The 23,019-nt window shown below is 57.8% G+C and overlaps 11 protein-coding genes across 11 annotated transcripts; 7 read left to right on the top strand and 4 right to left on the bottom strand.

Annotated features, from left to right (window-relative positions):
• The first annotated feature begins 371 nt into the window (after window positions 1–371).
• On the top strand, window positions 372–741 carry SCHCODRAFT_02640848 (uncharacterized protein). The gene has a single exon (XM_050346175.1). It carries the CDS (start codon window positions 467–469, stop codon window positions 665–667), a length of 201 nt encoding a protein of 66 aa, XP_050197962.1. The 5' UTR covers window positions 372–466; the 3' UTR covers window positions 668–741.
• Window positions 742–2,879: 2,138 nt separating this feature from the next.
• On the top strand, window positions 2,880–3,630 carry SCHCODRAFT_02089441 (uncharacterized protein). The gene has a single exon (XM_050341752.1). It carries the CDS (start codon window positions 3,007–3,009, stop codon window positions 3,385–3,387), a length of 381 nt encoding a protein of 126 aa, XP_050197963.1. The 5' UTR covers window positions 2,880–3,006; the 3' UTR covers window positions 3,388–3,630.
• On the bottom strand, window positions 3,494–4,918 carry SCHCODRAFT_02590844 (uncharacterized protein; the record flags this gene model as incomplete). The annotated part of the gene is made up of 7 exons (XM_003027782.2): window positions 4,583–4,918; window positions 4,428–4,508; window positions 4,276–4,402; window positions 4,204–4,229; window positions 3,894–3,992; window positions 3,675–3,761; window positions 3,494–3,619 (listed from the first exon to the last, which is right to left on the bottom strand). The coding sequence occupies exons 1-7, from the start codon at window positions 4,772–4,774 to the stop codon at window positions 3,494–3,496; spliced, it is 738 nt and encodes a 245-aa protein (XP_003027828.1). The 5' UTR covers window positions 4,775–4,918.
• A 3,232-nt stretch (window positions 4,919–8,150) lies between these two features.
• SCHCODRAFT_02640854 (uncharacterized protein) lies at window positions 8,151–8,991 on the top strand. The gene is made up of 2 exons (XM_003027511.3): window positions 8,151–8,371; window positions 8,425–8,991. The coding sequence occupies exons 1-2, from the start codon at window positions 8,236–8,238 to the stop codon at window positions 8,490–8,492; spliced, it is 204 nt and encodes a 67-aa protein (XP_003027557.1). The 5' UTR covers window positions 8,151–8,235; the 3' UTR covers window positions 8,493–8,991.
• Window positions 8,992–9,118: 127 nt separating this feature from the next.
• Window positions 9,119–9,684, bottom strand: SCHCODRAFT_01245750 (uncharacterized protein). Its single transcript, XM_050341312.1, has one exon. The coding sequence runs from the start codon at window positions 9,504–9,506 to the stop codon at window positions 9,210–9,212; it is 297 nt and encodes a 98-aa protein (XP_050197964.1). The 5' UTR covers window positions 9,507–9,684; the 3' UTR covers window positions 9,119–9,209.
• A 2,199-nt stretch (window positions 9,685–11,883) lies between these two features.
• SCHCODRAFT_02089521 (uncharacterized protein) lies at window positions 11,884–12,935 on the top strand. Its single transcript, XM_050341753.1, has 4 exons — window positions 11,884–12,180; window positions 12,240–12,309; window positions 12,379–12,545; window positions 12,599–12,935. The coding sequence occupies exons 1-4, from the start codon at window positions 12,109–12,111 to the stop codon at window positions 12,791–12,793; spliced, it is 504 nt and encodes a 167-aa protein (XP_050197965.1). The 5' UTR covers window positions 11,884–12,108; the 3' UTR covers window positions 12,794–12,935.
• Window positions 12,936–13,510: 575 nt separating this feature from the next.
• On the bottom strand, window positions 13,511–15,072 carry SCHCODRAFT_02089584 (uncharacterized protein). Its single transcript, XM_050341754.1, has 5 exons — window positions 14,899–15,072; window positions 14,244–14,763; window positions 13,915–14,186; window positions 13,809–13,863; window positions 13,511–13,739 (listed from the first exon to the last, which is right to left on the bottom strand). Exons 1-5 carry the CDS (start codon window positions 14,969–14,971, stop codon window positions 13,622–13,624), a joined length of 1,038 nt encoding a protein of 345 aa, XP_050197966.1. The 5' UTR covers window positions 14,972–15,072; the 3' UTR covers window positions 13,511–13,621.
• A 3,904-nt stretch (window positions 15,073–18,976) lies between these two features.
• SCHCODRAFT_02089668 (uncharacterized protein) lies at window positions 18,977–19,746 on the top strand (the record flags this gene model as incomplete). The annotated part of the gene is made up of 4 exons (XM_003027512.2): window positions 18,977–19,009; window positions 19,065–19,243; window positions 19,300–19,478; window positions 19,533–19,746. Coding segments are annotated over 3 exons (381 nt in total), but the record flags the coding sequence as incomplete, so codon positions are not given.
• Window positions 19,747–19,796: 50 nt separating this feature from the next.
• SCHCODRAFT_02692925 (uncharacterized protein) lies at window positions 19,797–22,057 on the top strand (the record flags this gene model as incomplete). The annotated part of the gene is made up of 4 exons (XM_003027513.3): window positions 19,797–19,803; window positions 20,012–20,203; window positions 20,256–20,290; window positions 20,345–22,057. The coding sequence occupies 4 exons, from the start codon at window positions 19,797–19,799 to the stop codon at window positions 21,683–21,685; spliced, it is 1,575 nt and encodes a 524-aa protein (XP_003027559.2). The 3' UTR covers window positions 21,686–22,057.
• SCHCODRAFT_02640874 (uncharacterized protein) lies at window positions 21,727–22,056 on the bottom strand. Its single transcript, XM_050346176.1, has one exon. It carries the CDS (start codon window positions 22,028–22,030, stop codon window positions 21,812–21,814), a length of 219 nt encoding a protein of 72 aa, XP_050197967.1. The 5' UTR covers window positions 22,031–22,056; the 3' UTR covers window positions 21,727–21,811.
• A 330-nt stretch (window positions 22,058–22,387) lies between the features above and the next one.
• SCHCODRAFT_02640876 (uncharacterized protein) lies at window positions 22,388–22,927 on the top strand. The gene is made up of 3 exons (XM_003027514.3): window positions 22,388–22,508; window positions 22,567–22,656; window positions 22,705–22,927. Exons 1-3 carry the CDS (start codon window positions 22,407–22,409, stop codon window positions 22,759–22,761), a joined length of 249 nt encoding a protein of 82 aa, XP_003027560.2. The 5' UTR covers window positions 22,388–22,406; the 3' UTR covers window positions 22,762–22,927.
• The last annotated feature ends 92 nt before the right edge of the window (window positions 22,928–23,019 follow it).

Raw genomic sequence — 23,019 nt, forward strand, 5'->3', positions numbered from 1 at the left:
TTCGCGTTAGGCTCAGATAACTGCTTTGTCTCCGAATGGAACTCATTGTCTCTTGATTGAGCGCGATATGAAGAAGGCGCGGCGCACCACGCTTATGCACCTACCTAATGGGTCACTGATCAACAATCGGATCTCGAGGACGAGAAAGGGAAGTCGAATAGGAAGCCGCGCCGTATGTTCCATCAGGACCAAGGGCAAGGCGACGTCTGAATTGCCTGCTGCGAGGGCAAGCGATGCATCGGCTATCGACCTATGACGAACACTGCTCACCAGGAGGGAAGATGGTGTTACAGTCCCCTGGTATGAGGAAGCTGAAACGCTCTCCATTGCCATACTTGCCGCCATCGGCAGCTCATGAGAACTGGGTAGAACATCGCATTCACGAGGGATTCGTGGACGTTCGAGGTGTGCAGAGGGCGTAGGGTTTGCGCTCGAGCGGCCTCGAGTCCTCCTGGAATTTACGGAGATGACCCCGTGCCAGTCAGCTACCCAGCTCACCTGGAGGCGGTGCAGAGTCGTCCTGATTATCTACCTTTCAATCTGCTTCCTTCCCCGCCTCTCGACATCTAATCTCATATCTTCAGGTTATCTTCTGCCGCCATCGTCCTCGAGTCCTCGATGCCAGAATTCGAACCGCGTGTCTCGTTCGACCGTGACCTGGTCCTAAACCTTCCCCGATCACTCAAACCCTGCCCGGGGTATAGGTGAAATACACGAAAGTGAAAGTGGGAAAGTGAGTAAGTGCCGTCCGCGGCGAAAGTGAAAGTCGCCGCCGAATTGACTTTCGCGGATTACTTAATCCGGTGGCGGGGATGGCCGCACGCGCTGCAGCCGGCGCCTATCATCCTTGCCTCCTACCCGCATGTTGGCGTCGCTTTCATCGTCCTCTGCGCCCCCGCCTTACATTATAGTACCCCTCCATGACGGACAAGCGGTCTTCATGGATCTCTGAGGTCCTAGCCGGGCACAATGGACTGGGTGCGTGACAGACACTCTCCTTCTCCCTCGCTGAAGGTGTAATCGTAGCAATGACTCGCAAAGCCCATATACCGCACAAACAGCGCACCCGCCACGTCTTTTCGCGCATGAAAACGAGCTCGAACATGACTAGCCTGAGGTCCCACGACACCATCCACACATCGACTGCCGCGCTCGCCCTTTCCAGCTCGCCCTTCCCCGACGCCCCGCCTTTGCTTTTTAGAGATACATCGACTACACTTGCGAAATGTATACATAGTCATAATTAACACAGCACTCCTCGCCTTGATACCGTATGCGCCGCTGTACAGCTTAGCGAATCGTGTAAATCAAGTACGTTCGGCAGGTGCCGAGGATCACTTTCGCCAGCGAAAGTCGCATGTTTCAGATTCGCACTAGCGCGGATGACTTTCACTTTCGTGTTTTTCGTCACGACTCCCCTGCCCGCCGATCATCAATAGGGTCGTTCAAACCTGGCGGAATTTCGCGAAAAGGAAAAATTCGGCTCTTTCGAACAGAACTTTTGGCGCGGGATTCGGCCTTTTCGAGTGATTTTTCGCGAGAAAAGGAAGAATTCGATTATTCTGAACAGAGGTTTGAACACAGAGGAAGGACATGTGGCTGTGTCGAACAGGATTCTCGCCCGTTTTCCCCGCCAAACGGTACCTTTTTCAGATTTTTCCCTTTGCGCACAGGAAAAATACGAAGACACGAAACGAGCTTTGAGGGACCCTAATGACTCACTTCTGCGTACTTCCATGCCCAAGACGTCCCCTTCATTCGTCTTCGCCAACAGCTTTCAGTTACGACCTCGGCGAAGGACACACGTTTACTCAGCGAGAACGACTGCCAGAACCCTCTCGCCTGCCGGACCCCTGCCAAGTGCCCACAGCCGCGAACGCAGGAACCGCAGGAGGCAAACCTTCGCTGGCCACGGCGGGAAGGACGCCCTCGATCTCTCTAGTCCTGTGGCCTTTGCATTCCTCAGCGCGCTCTGAAGACTGCGATGGTCGTACTCAGCAAAGGCAGCGTGCCACCGTCATTCGTGGCGTATGTACAACTGTGGCGCTCGGCAACTGCCGAAAGCCCAACTTCCAATACCTGACGGCTGACTCAGGCCTCAAAGGCCGCGCCCGTGGCGCTCGTTAGCATCCCACCTCTGCTTGCGCAATCCTATTTCTGAGCTACCCTCCGATGCTTCGCGTAGTCCCCAGAGCGCGCCGAGATTAGGACCCAGATGAAGTCTCACCCTGCGATACCTTCCTAGTTCCGCAATGGGGTGCGAACCGCGCGCTGAGCCAGGGTGGCGCGGGGTCCGTGAAGGACGTCGAACGTGCTGCGGTACTTCCTGCTTATACACACTCTCCGCGCCCTCCTCCGCCTCTCCGCGCACCCCATACTCCTCCGCTTACGCCCCCATGATGCCATTCCGAGCTATGCGCGCCCCATAACCCTCGCTGACTACCTTTCTAATTCTCTGCCCCCGCCCACGCGCCCCAGTTCCCCGACCCCCGTGCAGAGCTGACTTGCTGACTCGCCAAATTCCTCTCAGCACATGCGCCCCAGTCTCTCCCAGCCCGCGCCCCCGATGCGTACCAGCTCGCGAGCGCGCGGGTTCCTCCCGAACGTGACCTCCGAAAAAACGTTCCGCGGAGGTAAACTCTGCTCGTTGCCGCCGCGCCAAGGGGGCGCTGCGCGCCGCATAGAGGGCGGGGGCTGGACTGCGCGTGCGTGCGTGTTGCTTTGCGGGGGACGACGCGTCGCTAAAGTATGAGAGGTGTCTGCCACCCTCGTTGCGCCGCGACGGGGGGCGTTGATTGCTTTTTTGCTTGCGCGACGTGGCCTGGGCCTACCAGCGTGCGGACAGGCGGGTGCGTGAGACGTGCGCGACAGGTGAGAAGGGCAACTTCAGCTGCCTTTGAGGATGGTCGTGCTCAACCTGCGACCTCTTGACACTGACAGGGCCTTCATCAATTTGCGCGTGCTGTGGCTCTAGGTCGTAAAGCCTGCGACATAGGATCAGACTGAATGAAGGCTATTCATCAGTTCATGGCCATTCCCAGTAATTCGAACCACCAGCCTGCCTGGCTTTTCATTTCCGCCTCCTACGGTCACGGACTCCCTCCTCGTTACCTGAGAGCAGATTTCTCGCCGCAGTATTCACGGACACCTTTCCTCCGTAGTCTTAGCCGACTCGCCACCGCAATTGCGGTTGTATTGTTACGGCTCGCCTGCGCATTGTCTGCGCACGTTGCCATTGTCCGCCTCCTGGCCACCTCCCTCATATCCCGCCGCCACCGCCCTCGGAGCTCAGCCTGCCGATCTCGTCATGCCATACATACCTTCGCGGACTCACCTTCCACCCTTCTCGTACGCGGCTCCGCCCCTTCTCCTTCCTGCGGCGCTTAGCGGGGATCGTCGTCCCGGTTCAAGGGAAGTCGTACTCTGGTTCGATGGAAGAGCTGGTTTATTACGAGACGATCTAATTGTGTTCAATTATACTCTGCTTAGGCGCTTAACGAGACTTCCAGCGCTTCCAGGGATTTGTGAGCGCCTCCTTTGAAGCGCTCGAGCTAACTCCTACCCGAGGCCCTCGGCCGCGCGCGACAATCACACTCGGCCGAGGGACCGGGCTGCAGTGCTAGGCGAGAGAAGTGTTTATTAGGACTGCCGCCATAAGGATCACCGACACTCACTTGGGCTTCCGCCATGAATGAGGGCTTCCCGTTGCGCAGTCGAAGGAACTGCCGACATGTATTGACCAACCGACTATACACAGTAAACTATACACAGTAAGCACATCACGCTTCCTGAATATAGGCGCACCAATTCCGACCTTCCCGACGCCCGGAGAGCCGTGAGCATACCGCGGACAGCGCAGACAAACCTTGAATATGCTGCGAACAGCCACGGACCTTACCGCGAGAGGGAATCTCAAGGGACGCGCTGATAGCGCGCCCCCGAGGGTGCGCGCGTGGCGGGCTATGTTGATGCGCGGGCGGACTATGTTGAAGCTTCGAGGGTGTGGTAGGCCTGATGCGTGTCGTGGTCGGGATGATGCGCGCGGTAGGCTATGTTGAACGGCGTGGCAAGCTATCGCGAAGTACGTGGCGTGCTATATTGGCGCGCGAGGCGGAATACGTTGTATTCTGCACAGATTCATCAAACAGCATACACTCGTGAGATCCATCAGGCGATGTATTAGACTGGGAAGGCCCGACGTACCGAACTCAATGGATTATCGGACGTACCTAGGAAGTGCCGGACGTATCAAGTACACTGAACCGCCGAACGTACCGACTACACTGATAGTCCCGAGCGCAAGGGAGGTACCGAATCTATGCAGGACCTGCGATGAATGCGCGCCGGAGGGTGCCGAGAAGTCATGGTGAATTCCGACTGCTGCGCCTGCAGCCAGCGGCCACTGACCGTGTTGTTATCAGACTCACCAGCGCACCAGCCGGTCCATGGGTACGAGCAGCCGTATACGGACATATACGACGCGCCGTGAAGTACGCGACACGCAGCAGCTATTCAACGGTTGCAGGGTGAGCGGTATGTTCGTTGTACCCACGGTCCTGCGTGTTTGTATGCGCCCACGCACCGACAGGTCCTCCGGACACGCGTAGGTCGTGTGCGCGTTGTCTGCGCGTGGTTGTGATACTCGCGTGGTTGCCATAAATGTACGTACTCGGGTGCTGGTCGACGGTCCTATACGCGTGCTGGTCGTTTGTCCGCAGAGGATGTTGTATGAAAGCCGTGGGTACAGTACCAAGACGTTGTCACCCGCGAGCATCGCAGGTTACCGCGCGCGAGGACGGTAGGTCGCTTGCTAGTCGTGTGTTTGCCCCTGCGCTGGGCCGCGTATGCTGGTTTTGTGCATATCCTCGCTGTGAGCTGGACCCCGTCGCAGGCGTTGTATGCTTGATAGTAATGAACGCTGTGGTGTGCTAGACCCCGTCGTAAGCGCTGTATGCTTGAGGTTCAGTGCAGCTGGACCTGGTCGTGCGACCCTCGTAACTCGAGCATTGTTTGTATGGTGACCCTCGTTGCTTGTCAATGTATACACGCCTCATCGTTTGTATGCTCGCGCGGCGGACATGCAATGCTATCGCAGTTCGTCGTGCCCGAGTACAGTCGGTTCGTCCTGACCGAGGTCGAGTCATACCTGGGAGGGGGAACGCGCCGTCATCCTCAGGCGAGAGCGCCGCCGAAATCCTACGAGGACCGTCAGAGATGCCGTCAGCCTCGTACCTCAATGTCTATCTTCAGCACACCCACTCTCGTTTTTGGGCGTCCGGGTGAGCTGGGTGAACGTCAACGTCGACGGCGGCGCACTTCCACCCGGTACTGGGTCGGTACCCGGTGCCGGCAACCGCGCCCACCTTGACGCGGGGGTCGTCGCCGGGCTCGTCCGCTCATTAGCGGCAACGTGCAATGACCCTCCCGAGCTCGATCTTTCTCGACGACGACAAGGCAGCAATGCTCGAAGGCTCCTCGACGCGCCGACATGAAGGAGGACGGTTCGCGGTTCACGAGCCTAATTCCGCGCGCGAACAATAAACGCACGCAAATTTCCGCACCGATCCCAGAAGTCCGAGGATTGCGGAAATACGCCGATCAATTTATTGTGTGCGGGAGCGCAATGACCACAAAATAATAAGCGGCGAAGGGAGCAAAATGTGCGCAAACTGCGCGAAGGGAGCAGAACGCGCGCCAACCGCACGAAGGGAGCAAAACGTGGGGGGACGACAATAGGATGGATGGAATTACCCAATTGGGGATGTCAACAAGCAACAATGAATGAATAAACAAGGCGAGCAATTTGGGCAGAGAGCGAGGCGGCGACGGTGTGATGGGCTTCGTTGACGGTGATGAGCGCAGTAAGTGAGCAGGGTAGCGGCCAGTGAGCAGGGTAGCAGCGAGTCCAGGGTAGCGAAGACTTCACGTCGGATGAGGCTGACTCGATGTCGGGCGGCAATGAGCACAGTGCTAGCAAGTTCCGTCGATGAAGCGCAGCGGGGCGGCCGGAGTCGGGGCTCGGGGAAGCGGTCAAGGATCGGGACTCAGGCTAGGGTCGGGAGGAGGGCAGGGTCGGGATGAAGGCGCGGCGGGTAACGGGGTGGCGCGTCACGGGCGTGTCACAAGGGGGCAAACAAATCGGAATAAGTGGCGGCGAGGGACAAACATCGGTGGATGGGGTGACAAACAGAGAGTCGATGCCAACGAGCAAACAGAGGAAGGATGCCGACGAGGATGGGGCCGACGAGCAAACAGGGTCGGCATCGTGGGTCGGCACTGAGGGACAAACAGACGAGCGTGGCTTGACAAACAGAGTGACAAACAGCGGCACGCCACCCACTGCGCAAAGGCCGCCCTGCGCAGCGCGCGCAGTCGCGTCGAGGGACCGTGACTTGACTGGACCCTGGTCGAAGAACTCGTACCTGGCCAGCTCAATGAAGCTGACCTAATGGGCGACGGAGGTGGCCTGCTGTGCGCAGCGGAGGTGGCCTGATGCGCGACGCGGCTGGCCTGATGCGCGATGAAGCTGGCCTGATGATGCGCGATGAAGCTGATTGAGGCTCGCTGGCCCAGTGGTGCGCGCTGCACGTAAGTGACGTCCGGTCGTTTGCGGCGAGGCGGGGTTGTCCACTTGACTAACGGGCGGGATTGTCGACATGAAGGGAAGGCGAAAGACAAAGGGAGAGCGCAGGATTGTGGGAGCCGATCAACCGCGTGGGATGAAGCTTAGGCAGGCGATGAACGTAGCAGGCAGGCGATCACCGTAGCAGGCAGTCGATAAACGTAGCGTGCAGTCGATAAACGTAAGGGAGGCAGTTCAGACAAAAGAGCGTAGCAACGGTGGTCGTGTCAGGTGAGGCATGGTGGTGAATATCAGGCGCGGTCCGTTGAATACCTTGAATGATATGAGGCGAGGCGCGAGGGAAATGAAGCGAGTGCATGTCAATGAAGACGAACTGTATCGGGGGACTGCCTCAGGGTCTGGATTGTTGGCGAGGGTTGCGCAGAAGACGAGGCTCTGTCAAAAGAGAAAGGGCGCGAAGGCGAGGGAACGGCACGAAGGTTCAGAGGGAAAGACGCGAGCGTGACTCGGAGGGAACGGCGCGAAGGTTCAGAGGGAAAGGCACGACCGTGACTCGGAGGGAAAGGCGCGAGCGAGGGAAAAGGAATAGTGCGAGGATAAGGTCGGGTGCGAGGGAAAGAAGAGAGCGCAGGCTAGGCTGCTCGAAAAGGGACAATCGAAAGAGGAAGAATGAATGGGTCGGAATAGGACGGCTGAAGCCTAGTAATCGGACGGCAGTCAAAGCTTGGGATGGAAACGGCAGCGAAAGCTTCGAGGAACGACAGCCAAAGCTTCTGGGGATGGCAGCCAAAGCCTTCAGGGTCAGCAGCCAAAATGGATTGGCACGGCAGCGAAAGGTAATGGACAGCAGCCAAAGCCTATGGACGGCGGCCAAAGCGAATGGACGGCAGCCAGAGCCTACGATAGGAACAGCAGAGAAGGCCCAAAAACACGGCCGCCAAAGCGCAATCGCGAGCAAACGGGATGAGTCAAAGACTGCCGGGGTCCATTCTTCTCGCGAGGGTCGAGGAACAAAGGGTGCCGGGCGCCTGCCGCGATTGTAGTATTCACGGCGCAATCATGTTATTCGCGTCGCAATCATGGTATTCGCGGCGCGATCGAGTGCGTTCCCTCCGCCTCGCCGCGATCGTGCAGTATTCTCGCCGCGATCGAGCTGATTCGGGTGATAGATTCGGGCATTTTCGTCTTCATTCCCCGCCGTGATGCTGCTGACGTTGCGTGGCGACCGTCGCGCTGGACCGCAATTTCCAAACGCGGCGGAAAAAGAGCTGGCTGGAATTGCGAATTGGCCCGTTGTCTGGCTGGCCTCTGGGGGTGGCTCTGGGGGTGTGAGGGTGGCCTTGGGGGAGGGCTGCAACGGGGTCGACACCCACGGTGGACACACACGCCTGATCAGGCAGCACAAGCTCCGACGAGAGCCGGCGGCGGGTGAGCGCCCCTTCGTGACAACCCGATCTGAGATCGCCCGTCCGTGATGGCTGTGCGGCTTGATTCACCCCGAACCGGTTTGCTTTCGAATTTGGCCGGGCGCGCATATAAAGAGCGGGTGCCCCCCTGGCCAAGCCCCGTCACTCGTCGCTCCACCGCCCGCCACCCACACCACCGCGCTCGTCGCCCGCTGCAGCCTCTCCGACCGCGACTCTCGATATCCAATGGCAACCGCAGCTATCCAGACACGCATCGGGTCCGCGACCCCCATCTGGGACAAGAACCGGGCTTGGAGGGTGGGGGAGCACTGCTCACTCTGGGTCAATGGGGGCGTCGACGTCTACGCATGCATCGTTGCCCGTGCGTCTATCTGCGCATCGCTATCTCTTTCATGTCTGACCCGATCCCCCCAGACGTCTCGTCCACCGCCACACAGCCCCGACCAGGGTCGCCCTACTGGCAGTTCATCGGGAGGAGATAGGCGACGGGCCGCCTGGTGCCCCCGTCCGCCGTCCCCCCCGGGTCGACGGACGCCGATCTCTCGCGCAGACGCGCTGTCCCCCACAATAGCGCACGCGCACACGCACACGCATCGCATGGATCCGTATTTATGCACACTTGCCGCCGCACCACCATCCACTTCGCGACTGTCGTACACGGCAGCGCTCGAAGGCGCGCCACGACGACGCGGCGGAGGGAGAAGACGAAGAGGAGGAGAGGAGAGAGGGGGGACCCCGATGCATGTTGTTCTTGGGCCGCCACCGGCAATGGGGGAGGAGGGGATCTGACATGCGCGTTTTCTTTTGGTCTCTTGTGTTCTTCGCTATGGGTTCTGCTCGAGTCTCTGCTTTCCCTGCGCGTCCTTTAGATGTATATTCACTTTAGTTGCCTAACTTATTCGCCTCCGCCTTCTCCATCACTGCCCCCGACATGTACTTGTAGCACGCACACTCGAATCACAGATATCGCTCTATTATCGCTGTCCTGTGTGACGTCAGATCTCGCGCGTTTGTTACGTCAGGCGTGTGCGCGTCTTCTCCCCGCCCGAGGCTGAGGCTTCCCACCCCCGCGTCCCCCACTTGATGTGCTGATCGTGCTATCCGAGCCCGTCACTCGCCCGCCGCGCCCCTCCTCGCCCTCTGACAGTGTATTCCTGATGGTGGCGGCGCGCCCCGAGCTCTTCGGCGGCGCGCGTACCTCAGTGCATGGGAACGCGCCCACTTCTGGCGATACTCACCTGCGCGTGCGTTCCCCGGCGTTCCGTGGACGCTGCCTGTCCAGCTTGCTTGCGCCCAGGAACCGGGATCGAGCCCGTCGCTGACACGATCCGTCCGGCATCGCGCAGCGCGTGCGATATCGCCTGGACGCTTCCTCGATCGCGTCCCTGTCCGGGGCGGTGCGCCATCTTGAACTTGAGGGACCTTCGTCGAACATCACCTGCTGAAGGCGGCCCATCACCTGCGAGACGACCGATCACCTGCTGAACGCGGCCCATCACCTGAACCCGGCATCCTACAAGCTCATCCTCGCCCCCTCTCCTTCCCAATCGCCCGGTGCCGGTAATTCAGAACCATCGCACGCCGGATTCATCATCGTCGCGCGCCAAATTCACAATCGTCGCGCGCCGGATTCACAATCGTCGCGCGCCCAATTCACCACCCGTCGCGAGGCCCGGGAGATGCCGCGCTCCCAGTGGCTCTGACAGAAGGCCGGCTGTTCGAGGGTGCCCTGCGCACCGGGGCGCTGCTCGGCGCGTCGGTGCGCTCCCGCGTGTCGGTCAGCGTCCCGGTGTTCTCCCCTGTGTCGGTCAGAGCCCCCGTGCGTAGGATTGGGTTCCCCGTGCGTCGGTCATGGGTCAGCGCGCGGGCTTCACTGAATATCGCGGCCCGAGACCGTGCTTGGGTAGGTCGGCGTCGTGCTGCCGGGGTGTGCGCGCTAGCAAGGCCTATTGCTATACTTACCGGCGCGCGCTCGCCATAGTGCAGTTCCAATTGCAAGTACAGCAAGTTCTTACCCTATACTTGTACAGCCAGTTCCTGCCCTGTACTTGTACAGCCAGTTCCTACCCTATACTTGCCGACCGCCATTCAATCATGATCAGGCGCTTGACGAGGACCTAACCAAGCCGACAATCAGCTGTACAGCGTCCTAGTTCCCGGGAGGGTGCCGACCTCCTCAGCGGTGCTTTGAACCTCCTCAGCAGTACTGACCTCCTTAGCGGTACTAACCTCCTCAGCGGTATTGACCTCCTCGCTGACGGTACTCCCCTCCTCAGCGGCGCTCCGGGGAATTCCCTCAGGCGTCCAGGGCGCGAGGGATGCGGGGCGCGCGAGGCTTTCCGGATGCGGGGTGCGATCCCGGGGTGTGGGCGCGCGATCCCGGAACGTGGGCCCACGTTCCCCGATGCGTGCTAGCGCCGCCGCAGGGGTCACGATGGCGAAGCAAGCATCCGAGCAGCGAAATAAGTTAGGTCAGTGAATTAGCGCAATCATCAGGTCAATGAACTCAGCGAAAGTCCTCATCCAAGCAGCGAAGTAGGTTAGAACAATCACCAGGTCAGCGCATTAGAGCAATCAAGTGCAATCAGGAGCCCAGCGAAGTGCAATCATCAGCGCAGCTCAATTAGTTCGCGCTGATGCGCTGCTAATCGCCGGTTGCGGTGGTCGCGCCACCATCGAAGATGGCCCGTCAGGAGCCAAGTCTCAAAGGGCTTGTCAATGGGCTCGTCTTGGGGCAAGTGACTTTCGGTGCTGGTTATCGTCACCGGGTCTTATTCTCACTAATGGGTTTGTTCTCGCTGATGGACTTGTTCTCGTCAATATTGAGTTCGAACTCGTCAATGGCTTTGGGCTCGTCAATGGACTTGGGCTAGTCAATGGGCTCGGGCTTGTCAGTGGATTTGCCGACGTCGTCACTGGGTCTGACGGGCGCTCCCGCAAACCCAGTGACGAGGACAAGCTCATTGATGACCTGGCGATGACTGTGGGTACGGTAAGCTGCTTGGGGAGGAGTTTCAATGAACTCGTGAACTCATTTGACAAGTCACTCGACGCTGTCTGACAAGTCACTCAACGTTGTCTGGCGCTTCACTGGATGCCCTGCTTACTTGACTTGTCAGACGATCACTGCTTACTCGACTTCTCAGGCGATTACTGACTCTGCCCGTCAGCTGCAGGCTGCTTATTATCCGCCGGAGTCGAGCACCTCGACAGTCTGCCAGTGCGCCGCGACGGATGATTCGCACCCACCAGCAACGGCCGATTCGCACCCACCGATACGACGAAATACAGGTGTCGGCCGCTACGACGGAATACACACACCCACCGATATGACGGAATATACGCGCCAGCCGCTACGACAGGATCTTCCCGACGCGACGGAATATCCACAGCCGCGGGTGACTGCCGTGTCAATGTCATCGCCTGCTGAGAACACTGAATATCTTGCTTATCCAAGTACGACCCCTGCTTATCCAGCGACTATCCTTGACCTGCTGCTGATTCCGACCCGACCTCGTTCCTTCGGTATCGGGCATCGTCGCGCAAGTCGTATTATCGGTTTCCCTCGCGCAGCGGTTTGGACGGGGACCGCGTCAGGTGACTCGGACGACTACCACTCCAGGCGGCTCAGACGGCTAGCGTTCTAGCGGCTCAGACGACTACCAATCCTGGCGGCTCAGACGAGTAGTAGTCGAACGAGGATGCTTATTATCGACGATTCATACTCGACCGACTTGAGCTGCGACTCGTGGCTTACCATGAACTCGAGCTCGGAACAGGCCGCGCACGACTCGACGGAACTGCGCAGTACGATACGAGCCTGTACAGGTCCACCGTTGGCCTATCGTCACAGATCGCGCACGACTTGTGTCTGCGCAGGATGATATCGACTTGTTCTTCTCGCGCGACGATCGCGCCCCGTCCAGCGCAATATACGCCATTTTCTCATATGTCGACCCGACGACGCGGCTGGTATACTTCGTCCCTCAATAATCAACAGACTCCATGTCCGACTCTTTCGCCAGGGGGACCACTCAGGACGCCGGCTGCTCGCGTCCCTGCGTCTCTTGAGTATCTTGGCCCGGCTGACACTCAGTGATGGGCGCATCTGACCCTCCGGTGGCGAGTGCGCCTGATCCTCCAGTCGTCAGCTCGCCTGACCCTATGGTGGTGAGTACATCTGACTCAGGTGAAGAGAGATCAATCAGGTCGGATTTGAACGATGTTAGAGGAATAAGGGCGTGTTACACTTCACTGTGTACGACTCCTTGGCAAATATAACTAGGGCCCTACTCGTCGGTAAGTCAAGATCATATGAGTGTAGGAGTGTAACAAACTAAGCTGGGGTTGGCGATCGCCGACGGCAAGGTGCGAGGAGGGCTTGGGTGTTACAGAAGCGTGTTACGAGCTCGAACGCGGGGCGGCTTGAGCCTGCAAAGTGCGACCATCCGAATGCGGGGGAGGGGGCGAGGTGGATCGTGGGGTCGAACGTGCGGGCCTTGGCAGCCGTTCGCGCGCGGGCCTCGAGGTCGGAGGTGGATCAAGCGCTCTCGGAAAGCTCCAAGATGGCTCAACGCGAGAGCTCCAGGATGGATTAACGGAGAGCTCAAGGCAGGTCAGGCGCGTCGGGAGGACGGATCAGGAGCGTCGAGACGATAGATCGAGCGTCGAGGAATTGAATCGACTGTTGAGAGGATGGTTCGAGCGCGAGAGGATCATGATCACGCGCTCGGCCCCGCTGTGGAGCCAAGTCTCCGTAGAGAACAATGGCCAAGGGCGCTAGTCAAGGAGAGCCACACGCCAGCGCGATGACAGCCATGTCCGCCAGTCTACCAACGGACTCCGCACGCCAGCCTAGTCGCAGCGGACGACGCACGTCCGGTGGAGTCTTTCGTTTATGATCGACCACGGGTCCTGCGTAGTCCACTTCGATGTATCTGCGCGTAGTCAACGGGCTCGCGTGTAGTCAACGGACTCGCGCGTAGTCTAGTAGGGACTCACACTAAGGACCCTTGACCTGAGAATAGCCTGCGGACCTGCAGGGTCTCGGTGCGCGGAAATTGCACAATGATCAGGCGTCTTCCCTCCCTGAGAACAATGGCTGCGCTAACTCGAATTCACGAGATTCGCGCGCCGGTCCCTGTTAGCGTGGGATGTGATGCGCGGGCGAGGGGGGATGCATGGGCACTTACGTCGGTGATTGGCACCCCCGCGCGAGGGTGTTGATCCCGTTCGCAGCCCATCATCACCCGCCTCATTCAGAGATAATGATCAGAGGGAAGAGGGAATGGGGAAGACTCGGTGGGAAGAACGCGGGAGGCCGGGATGGATGGGAAAGAAGAGATGAGAGAGGGCCAATTCGTATAGGAAGCAGCAAGGAGAGAAGGTGACGGGTAGATGGTGAAAGAGAAGGCCGGACGGGGAGGTCGGTGGGCCGATTGCAGGCGAGCTGGTGGGCCGGTCGTGGATGGGTGCAGGTGTCGGTCGCGGGCGCCCACAGAAGTCGGTATGACCGGTATGCTCTGAATAGATGGGTGAGGTCCTGAATAGAGGGCTGTGATGAGTGTGTGTCCATGCACAAGGTAGCCGCGCAAAGAAGGCGTCGAACGCCTCAGAAGACCGACGGGTGCATATCCTGGGAAGGTATAGCGAGTCTCGTGCGCTCCTCGGGACCTTGGACAACAAAGCGCTGTGGGTAGATGCTCTTTGAGTGGCGACACGGGCTTCCTCTGTGTGTCCATGCATAAGGCCGCCCCGCGAAGAAGGCGAGCGACAACCTAGAAGCCTGGCGGGCGTACATCATGGGAAGATGTATGCGGTCCCGTGCACTCCGAGCAGAACAAAGCGCAGCGCCTTGCAAGAACGTGAACATCCGGTCTTTGAATGGCGAGAGGGGATGCGTACCATGACAAGAGGAAGCCGAGGGGACCGGCGTCCGAGTCGCCCTCTTCGTTACGTAGATCATGAAGCAATGTGCTAACGCCGGAGATGCTTGACACTGGCAGGATGGATTCCTATATCGCGCGATATCGGGCGACGCGCTACGCCTGATTGACGAGGGGAATCGAGGCCTGGCGCGCTCCGGGACGCGGCTTATCACCCGATGGGCGAGAAGCTGCTGGACGGTGACCAGCGTTCGACTGATGACGAGCGCGAAGACGCGAAGGATCAGCGACCTGCCATAGGTGGGCATCTTCAGAAGGACTTCAACTTCAGAGGTGCGGCGCACGTACATCGCGGGGCCGCAGGAGGGCTTCTCGAAGCGTATGCCGCCGGTGTGGGCGGCGCGTACGTGTGATGGGCAGGTAAGGGAAGATGCGAACTGCCAAAGTGGCTTTGGGGGACATGCTTTGTGGACCGGCGGCGTGAGAGAAGGCGGAGATGGTGATGACGGCAACTCAGAGAAGGGCTTCGGATGGATGGGGAAGATGAATAGCTGGAACTCCAAGGGGAAAGACAAGTTCATTGAGTGATATGAAAGAAGGGAAGTTCGTGGGAAGTTCAACTTGGTGCTGCGCCACTGGACTAAGAAGAGAGCTTGAGGGTGAGGATAGGATGAAAGGAAAATTATGGCGACGTAATCTTCTGGGAAGTGAGGAGAAAGGGCGATGGTCAAAGGTGTGAGCCGCCGTCTCAAGCATCCATTGTATGGTAGCAACTCCAGCTCCCCTCCGAGTTTTCCGCGTAGCCCGGCTGGGATCGTCAGAGAAAGCTGCGTCGGTACCATAGGAGTAGCGTTGGAGCGGAGGCATGCTGGCAGACAGACATCAGCGAAGAGCGAAAATAGAAAGATAAGAACAACTGAACGTGGCTTGGAGTAACGGGAGGAGCATAGGGACTGAAGAGGAGGCGGGCGTTGAAGAGAGAAGAGCAAGAGTGGAGACGCACGGGATAGTCGGTGGCTCAGCGAGCCGGCTGAAGGCAGCTCGGATTCATACCAACGTGCGAGTGAAAGCGTCATGTCACGCGTAGAGTAAAGTAGAGTTCGCGCGAAGAGTCTGCACGTGCGCTGCTTTGTGCACGGGTTCAAAGCCTACGAAGACGGCACGCGAGCTCGCCTGACTTGTCGCTGGACTCTAGAAGTTGCTCGAGGTCGACTTGAGCATGATAGGCGAGCTGTATACTGAGTCGAGACACACCTGAATAGTAGGCGCATGCTATAAGCTAGATTGGGATTAAGGCGATCCTCCAGAGGCGCAATTTGAGGCAACAATCGGTCAGCAGGGCATTATCGGTGGTCGGCGTTCTATCGAAACCTTCGGTCAGAGGCAGGCGAACTCTGGAAGGACGAGAGGATAGTAGAGTTGGCCAAGCCGCGTACCTGCGCATGACCGCCGACAGAGGAGGATCCCGTACAGAGCCCCTGGCCCTTGCGACGCCGCTGCAGCGGAGGGCGGCGTGCAAGTCGCCGACAAGGCGGAGAAGCGCAAGCGGAATCTCCGTCTGCAGGCCACATGCGAAATCGGGCATATAAATCGCTGTCGCGGGGCGGGTGTTGAGGGGTGTTCCTGTGGGTTCGAAGAGAGCGTCGGCGGGCGGTAGGAGACTACACGACAGGGAGGTACGTTCCGACTGAGGCGGGGCCGCGACTATTCGAACGAAACTCTGTTCCACCGTCCTGAACGACCCGAGGCACCTACTGAGCTGACCAGTGAGACGAAGCCATTTTCAGTCTAGTTAACGACAGGCAAGGTGCAAGGGCACACACCGAAAGCTGTATACTTGTGGCAGCGCCACAGGCTGAGCGCCTAGGGTAAGTAAGGTTCGCTTAGGTGTCAGGCTATGTTGCGCGAGCGGAGACTGCCGAGAGGAACTCTACAAGAAGTGAACTAACTGAAGCGCCTCGTCGTCGCAGGGGCACGTAGTCGTCTGCTACGGGGTGATTGCGAGAGATTGCGCGTACGTTCGATCGGCGCTAGAGATATCTGCGACGCGCCCGGCCCCAAGAGTTGTCGTGCCTATTCAGCGCCTAGTCATGGGTGTGCTGCGGCTGTGTATCGTTCAGGCCCAGCGTGCGCGCCGTGGGATCGAGGGTCGTTGTCGCCTTCTCCCGCGAAAGCTGGTGAATGGGAGGGGAGACAGTTATTTGCGTCCTGTATTGTGGCACCGCTGGTTGGAAGGTTTGCCATAGATGGGGGCTCGGATTCGCCTGCGAGCGTCGCGGGTTGGGTCGGTCGAGCGACCTAGAAGTTATGACAGCACCCGACAGGCGGTCGTGACCAGGGTAGGCCTAGGCAAGGAGCGCTACTTCTGCCATAGGAATTTGCGCTGACCGCCTGACGCAGTAAGACGTACACGTATGGCTTGCGATAGAGTCGTAAGCTCATGGGGACTTCGGTATGTACAGTTGATTCCAGGCGCCGAGAACAGGGCAGACAGCTGCTCGTGAACAACGCCTTCTTCTGTGAATTACTTGCGTGAGTATGTCGGCGGCTACGTAGTCATTGACGCCTACCATGCTGCAAAGCCTGCGGGCGTCCGGAGAAGCATTCATAGACACTGGTCAGCGCAGCCTTGCGAAGCGGGACTCCGCTGGATTTTGTACGACGAGGTGACCGACACCGACGAATACATGGCGACGTCCATTGACCGCATCGTCCGTTAGAAGTGCAGTCACAGAAGGGACGAACGTGTGAAGGGGAGGATTCTAGTCGCTTGACCTTGCGGACGCGACTCTCGCTCGAAACCCCTCGAACAACTACGCGATGGGAAATTTCACGCGCGGTGAAGTCCTAGTACGTGAGAATATTGCGGTATCTGGAAACCGGGATGGTGGAGGTGAGTATAGGGAGCACATGAAACCTCCATGCAACGCAGATCGAGTTCTCACCATAATTTAGTGTCCTAGAGCATTCCCTCTCAACAAGCACTTCCTTTTTGAGCGGGATCCGAAGCGCTGATCGTTATTTCGGTGCTGATCGGCACATACATGGATGGTCGTAGCGCACCAGCGTGGCCAGTGGCTCAGCTGGCGTTTGACCGGTTCATGGCTCTCGGAGAATCTGCGCGGCGCGAGCAGAGGACGTCACTAATGACCTCTAGACGCACAATTGTGTTGACTGTAGCCTCGAATCAGAGTTCAGACACCTCGTGAAGAGCAGGCCAGAAATTTGCCGATGTCGAAGAACAACAACTACCAGACCAGGCCCATCGCGAGCCTGTGGGCGTATTGAGAGGAGTTCAAGTCCTTGGCGAGCGCCGAGCGTTCAAGAGGGTGGAAAATTGACTAACCTTTTGAGAATATGTGGCGACGAAGGATGTCGCCTCCTACTTGAAGTATCTGTCTGTTGGCTCGTATTTCCGCTGTCTTTCTGTGGCCGCAGAATACGGAAGTCACGCGTCGCGGCGTCGGACACGGCGTCACCTCGAGTCTGCGCAGGAAGGGTAACCAAGTCAGACCTAGTCGCGAAGGGGAGTGGTCGTCCACCAGACACGCACCGTCATACCAGTGCCGTTGCACCCACTCGGATTCACAGACCTGACAGTGAGCTTTCCCGCGACGCACTTCTCGAATATGAACTGAGCAGGTCCTGAGACCACGACTGCTGACCTCTCGACCGCCAGCGAGAATTGTTCGATGACCTGGGAGAGCTCCAGTTTGGAGCGACTTCGAACTTCTGTGTCACGGGGCGCAGAGCGCGCTGCATCGAATACAGCCGTGCTGGACCCATGGCCGACATGACACCGTATATAAACGTCGAATGCCTGATGGATAGGCCACATACCTGTCTTAAATTACCATGCACCCTAGCCTACCCGTCGCACTTTATGGGCGGCAGGTGAAGCCTTCCGCAGGAGCCCAGCAAGGGCTGGGTGGTGATGCCCGCAATTACAGGTATCTAAACGTCGGGTTTCCGACAGGCCTCTGCAGATGTTCGGAATTGGAGCGTTTATGGACGTCACAGTCCTTCCAATTGGTGGCCATACAACGACATCGACCGGTCGGGAGGTACGGCAACACGTTCATATCCGCAGATGCCAGCGGCAAGTCCGATGCGTCTTCGTAGCTTTGGGACAATAAACATACTGAAGTCAACCAGCACGAAGCCGCACAAGCCCTATGAGGACGCGAAGGCGAGAAGAGATGTTCAATTAGCATGAATTCTCGAGCGAAACGAATTCCGCGCGGTGTACGCTAGTCCTGCCGATATGGTACCCTCTCAAGGCACAATTCTGAGAGATGCCTGTTGTCAATGGCTTGCAGAGCCTAAGGTGCAGGCCAGAGATGTGGAAGGCCGTCGTCGTCGGTTGCAACAGTGATGCGGCAGTTGCCGGATCACGGAAAAGGAGTTCACGTGGTCGGCATTTGCCGACCGCCGCTTCCTTCAGTCCTTCATGGCAACAGGAGAGGTCTTTGCACAGGCCGCGGCCGCGCTGGCTGGCGCTCTCCAACCTTCTAGCTAATACTCAAAACTGCATAAGCACACCGTAAGTATGCCTCATCTTCCCAGCTATTCCCTCCCTTCCTCCTCAATTTTCGTCGCCGATTCCGCTCAATGATTGTCTCACCAGACATGATTGAGGTCATATCGATATTGGATAACTCGTGGACGCGATACGACGAAGAGACAGCAAAGATCTGAAGGCGAACTTGAATCGCAAGAAGACCCGCAGTCCATGGGCGGCGCGGGCTTCGACGCGAAATGCGCCACCAACTTCTTGGGAAGATTTATAGGTGGGTGTCTGCGGATGGTCTATGGCAAAGCCGCTCATGTGACTGGCGTTCCCGCTCTAGCGATTGGCCTTGCTCGCCGACCATGGTTCACTGGGCTCAAGTCGACGCCGAACTGCGTACTCTTCGCGATGGACATTGCCGCGCGCGGACTGGACATACCCGCGGTCGATCACGTCCTGCATTACCAGATACCGCGCTCGGCCGAGACGTATATCCACCGGAACGGCCGCACGGCGCGCGCCAACGCGGCGGGCTTCAGCATGCTCATGTGCGCGCCGGATGAGCGCAAGGTTGCGCGCTCATTGCTCAGCAGCGTCGGGAGGCGTAAGTCCTCAGTCGAGGATGAGTGGTCGTCAAGGGGTTTACGCTCCTTTTGCAGTTTGACGACATTCCTGAGCTCCCTGTAGAGCGCAGCCTCTTCGACAAGCTCAAGGCGCGCATCCAGCTCGCAAAGCAGATCGATACGGCGCAGCACCGCGTGAAGAAGGAGAAGCACGAGCGGAAGTGGATGCGCGAGGCCGCGGACGCGATGGAGGTCGAGCTCGACTCGGACTTCATGTCGTAAGGGTGGGCTATCATGTGCGCGGCGCGGTTTACTGATGTTGCTCTTCTAGCGACTCGGAGAGCGAAGCGCCGAGCAAGCGGCAGAAGAAGGCGTCAAACACGAAGGCGGCGGCGCTCAAGGCACAGCTGACAGAGCTGCTAGCGCAGCCACTGATCGCTCTTGGCGTGTCGACGAAGTATATCACTTCGGGGAGTCGGCTCATTGTTGACGATTTGTAGGCGGGAGAGAGTACGTGTTGCTGTGACCGGCCTCGAGCAGAAGCTAACGAACATATCTTTTCAGGCAATGACTCACTCATCGGGTTGAAGAAGTCGGAAGCGCGCAATGACCTTGTTCATCCCAAGAAGAAAAGAAAGCAGCCGTCAATGGTATGATTAGGTAGTATGGTGGGACGAATATGCACTTTTATTTACTGAACAAGTATGGGCTCTCATCTACGCGCGCAGACCTGGTACTCGAAATTACTCAGCATGAGCAAGGCATGCATGCTTTTTAGGGGCCAATGGGAGCGTCTCGAACGTTCTGTGGTCCAGCTATTGTGCTGCTATGCAGTGTGCAAGGCTCCATTTCGACGGACCAGCATTTCATTCATGCTTCAGCATTGTCCATTGTGGCTTTGACCGCAGGTACCATCCACGTGAGCCACAAACATGGCCTTTAAAAGGTGTTCATCCGGCTTGCTCGCTCTCCTTCTTGTCCGCTTTGCCTGTACCCGCCTTTCCAGTCGCACTCAACTCCCCGTCATTCGATCAGAATGCCAGTCGAGTCGGCCTCTTTCCTCGACCTCCCTCAGGAACTCCATGACATGATTGTCGGATACCTGGAGCTGCGCAACCTAGCCCGTCTCGCATTGACTAGCAAAGCGTGCTATAAGTCAGCGAATCCCTTTATCTGGAGGAACGTTGCGGGTATCGATACCCTTCTCAAACTCATGCCGGTGGATGTATGGAACGGTAGGCACTACGTCGGCATCGTAGCGTACATACTTATGAACGTGGATTGCAGGCATGAAGGTCGAGGACTATGGGAAATTAGATGATGTGAGTCAGCACTTGCTGTGGCGCAAGACTCCTTATGCTAACCTCCATTCGCAGCTCCCGATCGATAGGCTGCCCCTAACGGTAGACCACTGGACGCCCATCTACAAGCTCACCTCGCTCATTAAGATTTTTTGCCTGCCCCAAATTCCGCGCACGGTCCTGCGAAGGATCATCGACTGTCCTCCTGCTGCCACCCTTCTGCCTTCATTGCGCCGGCTCCGCATTTTCCTCGACTATTCACAGCGTCAGCGTCTTTTCAGTCGCCAAAGTAGCCTGTATCTTGATTACATCAAACTCTTCAAGGCGACAATACCATCCGACCTCCAAGAACTTGATTTGTGGAACTCGCTCGCGCTCGGTGGCATCTTGGACCACTGCACGCAGATCAGTAGACTTTCCATCATGGAGTTTAGAGACGGGCCCGCGTTCTACTCTCTACACGAGCACGCGCGAGACTCTCTGCTTCAGTGCCTTCCTCGCTGCCAGCAATTGACTGAAGTCACTCTCGTCCTGCCGTTCCCTCGCCACTCAAAAGTGATGGAAATCCTGGCGACCTTCCCAAATCTGAGCTCGGTCGACGTCAGCTTCGCCTTTACCACGCAAATGTCATGGAGTGGTGGCCCTCCGAGATACCCTCGGCATGCCTTTCCCGCTCTTCGAAGGCTTATACTCATCAAGGTGTCCTTGGAGGATGCGAAGGACATTATCGAAACCGGCAAGGATCGCGCGTTGGGAAAGCTCGCCGTCGTGACCCTGGGGCGAGAGAGCCCTGAGACCCTGCACACGCTAGTGACAGCACTCGGACTTCATTGCAACCCGGACCACCTCCTCGAAGTGGATTTCTCTCGATGCTTTTACGATGTGCCTGATCTTGGGGAGCCCCAGCCGGTACTGTTCGACCACGCTGCCCCTCTCGTCAATTTCCCGCACATTGAAGTCGCGCGCTTTGAGACATTCCGCGGCGTACGCATCGCCGAAGAGCAGTGGGAACACTGGGCTAAATCATGGCCTAAGCTTCGCCGATTTTCTTGGATCACAGTCGACGTCGACGCGACCACCCACCCCACCTGTTCTCTAGCAACACTTTCCTCCTTCGCGAAGTTCTGCCCGAACATTGAGGAGATGCGGCTGCAAATTGACGCTTCCACAATTCCGCCCAGTTCGGCTCTGCCTCCTCGCGAGCCTCTTGCCAATCGGCGCGTGACCATCGTGTTGACTGCACCGTGCGAGATTTCGAGTGCAGGGGACGTCGTCGAATTCCTGAGGCAGACGTTTGGGGATGTTACTGTTCATTTGGGATATCGGGACCGCGGGAAGACCACAGGGAATCAAGAGCTCTGTCGGAGGGAGTGCCAATGGGAGTTGGTAATGGCTCTGACCTCCGGCAAGCGATGATACCGATCCATAGCCGATGTAGAGACGTACTATACATTTAGGTCAGGCTTGAGCGAAGAACCGGAATAGAGAGATCCGTGGTAGGTAGCTAAACTAGTAATTGGGTTTGTCGAGGAAAAAAAAGCTTCATATGCGGGTCGGATGCGGATGACCCAAGTTCTTGCGCGATGACCGCCGGACCTCTGTACGCGTCATTGTGTTCAGACGTGACAAGCCAGGGTTGAAGTTGTACGGACGTCTCGTGAAGAGCACGTCCAAAGTCGCCAATGAGTCGAAGAACGACAGGACTGCTGCGAGCGAGTTTCTACTGTGCATGAAGAACTTGCAAGTCACGCGCTCGGACATGATGTGGCTTCGGGGGTGCATAGGATCTTGCAAAGTGGCAAGTCAGACAGTCGTGAAAGCGCGTGCCCGTTGACCAGCCACCCACCGTCATACCACGTGCGCCAGCGCGGTTGCGCCTACTGAGCTTTCCCGCGACGCGCTTCTTGAATATGGAGGGAGCAGGTCTTGAGTTCGCAGCTCCTGACCTCTTGACTGCCAGCGAGGCCGTTCTATAACCGGGGAGAACTTCAGTTTGGAGCGACTTCGAACTTCTGTGTCACGGGGCGCAGGGCGCGCCCCGCCTCGAATACAGCTGCGCTCGACCCATGACCGACATGACACCGTATATAAGTGAGGAAGGCGAGGGAGAATTGCCACATACTTGTCTCGAACGACCATGTACCCTAGCCACTATCGTTCGGCGACGTTCGGCGCCAACCCGTCGCACTTCATGGGAGGCATGGGAGGCCTCCCGCAGGAGCCCGGGAAGGGTTGGATGGTAATGCCTATAATACTTGCACGTACTCGAGAGTTGACATGCTGATATGCCTCTGCAGATGTTCGGAATTGGCGCGTTCATGGGCATCACGGTCCTTTCCTACTGGTGGGGATACAACGACATCGACCGGCGTCACCGCGGTCGGGAGGTACGGCCAATGTTAACCAAAGTCGTTGATCTGAGAATCGCGGCGTAGTTCTGGGTCAATAAACAGACAGATTCCGACCAGATCGAAGCTGCGCAGGCCCTTTGACTCGAGACGAGAAGAGGTGTACAATTAGCATGTAGTTTTGGGAAAATTGTGGGACGACGCAGTGTATTACATAGCCATAGGAGTATCGAGACCTGTACTAGGACACAGATGCAGAGGTGAATTCAACCCGAGAAGAAAGGCAGACATGTCGATTTCGAAGGCCGTCGTGGTTGCTTGCAGGAAAGATGCGGCAGTTGCCGCTTCCGAAAAAGTTATGGTCGGCAATTGCCGTTCTCCCTGGTTCGTCCAATGCCTCAT

The sequence above is a fragment of the Schizophyllum commune genome (assembly GCF_000143185.2).
Source record: "Schizophyllum commune H4-8 unplaced genomic scaffold SCHCOscaffold_12, whole genome shotgun sequence".
Taxonomy (NCBI): Eukaryota; Fungi; Basidiomycota; class Agaricomycetes; order Agaricales; family Schizophyllaceae; genus Schizophyllum; species Schizophyllum commune.

Bases quoted from the DNA above. Each gene is read 5' to 3' on its own strand.
- SCHCODRAFT_02640854 (XM_003027511.3), top strand. From the start codon at position 8,236: ATGGCAACCGCAGCTATCCAGACACGCATCGGGTCCGCGACCCCCATC. The intron at 8,372-8,424 runs GTGCGTCTATCT...CGATCCCCCCAG, and splicing joins CTACGCATGCATCGTTGCCC to ACGTCTCGTCCACCGCCACA.
- SCHCODRAFT_02089441 (XM_050341752.1), top strand. From the start codon at position 3,007: ATGAAGGCTATTCATCAGTTCATGGCCATTCCCAGTAATTCGAACCAC.
- SCHCODRAFT_02640876 (XM_003027514.3), top strand. From the start codon at position 22,407: ATGTACCCTAGCCACTATCGTTCGGCGACGTTCGGCGCCAACCCGTCG. The intron at 22,509-22,566 runs GTAATGCCTATA...ATGCCTCTGCAG, and splicing joins AGCCCGGGAAGGGTTGGATG to ATGTTCGGAATTGGCGCGTT. The intron at 22,657-22,704 runs GTACGGCCAATG...ATCGCGGCGTAG, and splicing joins GGCGTCACCGCGGTCGGGAG to TTCTGGGTCAATAAACAGAC.
- SCHCODRAFT_02640848 (XM_050346175.1), top strand. From the start codon at position 467: ATGACCCCGTGCCAGTCAGCTACCCAGCTCACCTGGAGGCGGTGCAGA.
- SCHCODRAFT_01245750 (XM_050341312.1), bottom strand. From the start codon at position 9,506: ATGGGCCGCGTTCAGCAGGTGATCGGTCGTCTCGCAGGTGATGGGCCG.
- SCHCODRAFT_02089521 (XM_050341753.1), top strand. From the start codon at position 12,109: ATGGGCGCATCTGACCCTCCGGTGGCGAGTGCGCCTGATCCTCCAGTC. The intron at 12,181-12,239 runs GTGAGTACATCT...GAACGATGTTAG, and splicing joins GCTCGCCTGACCCTATGGTG to AGGAATAAGGGCGTGTTACA. The intron at 12,546-12,598 runs GTGGATCAAGCG...CGAGAGCTCCAG, and splicing joins CGCGGGCCTCGAGGTCGGAG to GATGGATTAACGGAGAGCTC.
- SCHCODRAFT_02640874 (XM_050346176.1), bottom strand. From the start codon at position 22,030: ATGTCCGAGCGCGTGACTTGCAAGTTCTTCATGCACAGTAGAAACTCG.
- SCHCODRAFT_02089584 (XM_050341754.1), bottom strand. From the start codon at position 14,971: ATGACGCTTTCACTCGCACGTTGGTATGAATCCGAGCTGCCTTCAGCC. The intron at 14,187-14,243 runs GTACGTGCGCCG...CACCTATGGCAG, and splicing joins CCCTCCTGCGGCCCCGCGAT to GTCGCTGATCCTTCGCGTCT. The intron at 13,740-13,808 runs GTACGCCCGCCA...ATGGACACACAG, and splicing joins CGCATACATCTTCCCATGAT to AGGAAGCCCGTGTCGCCACT.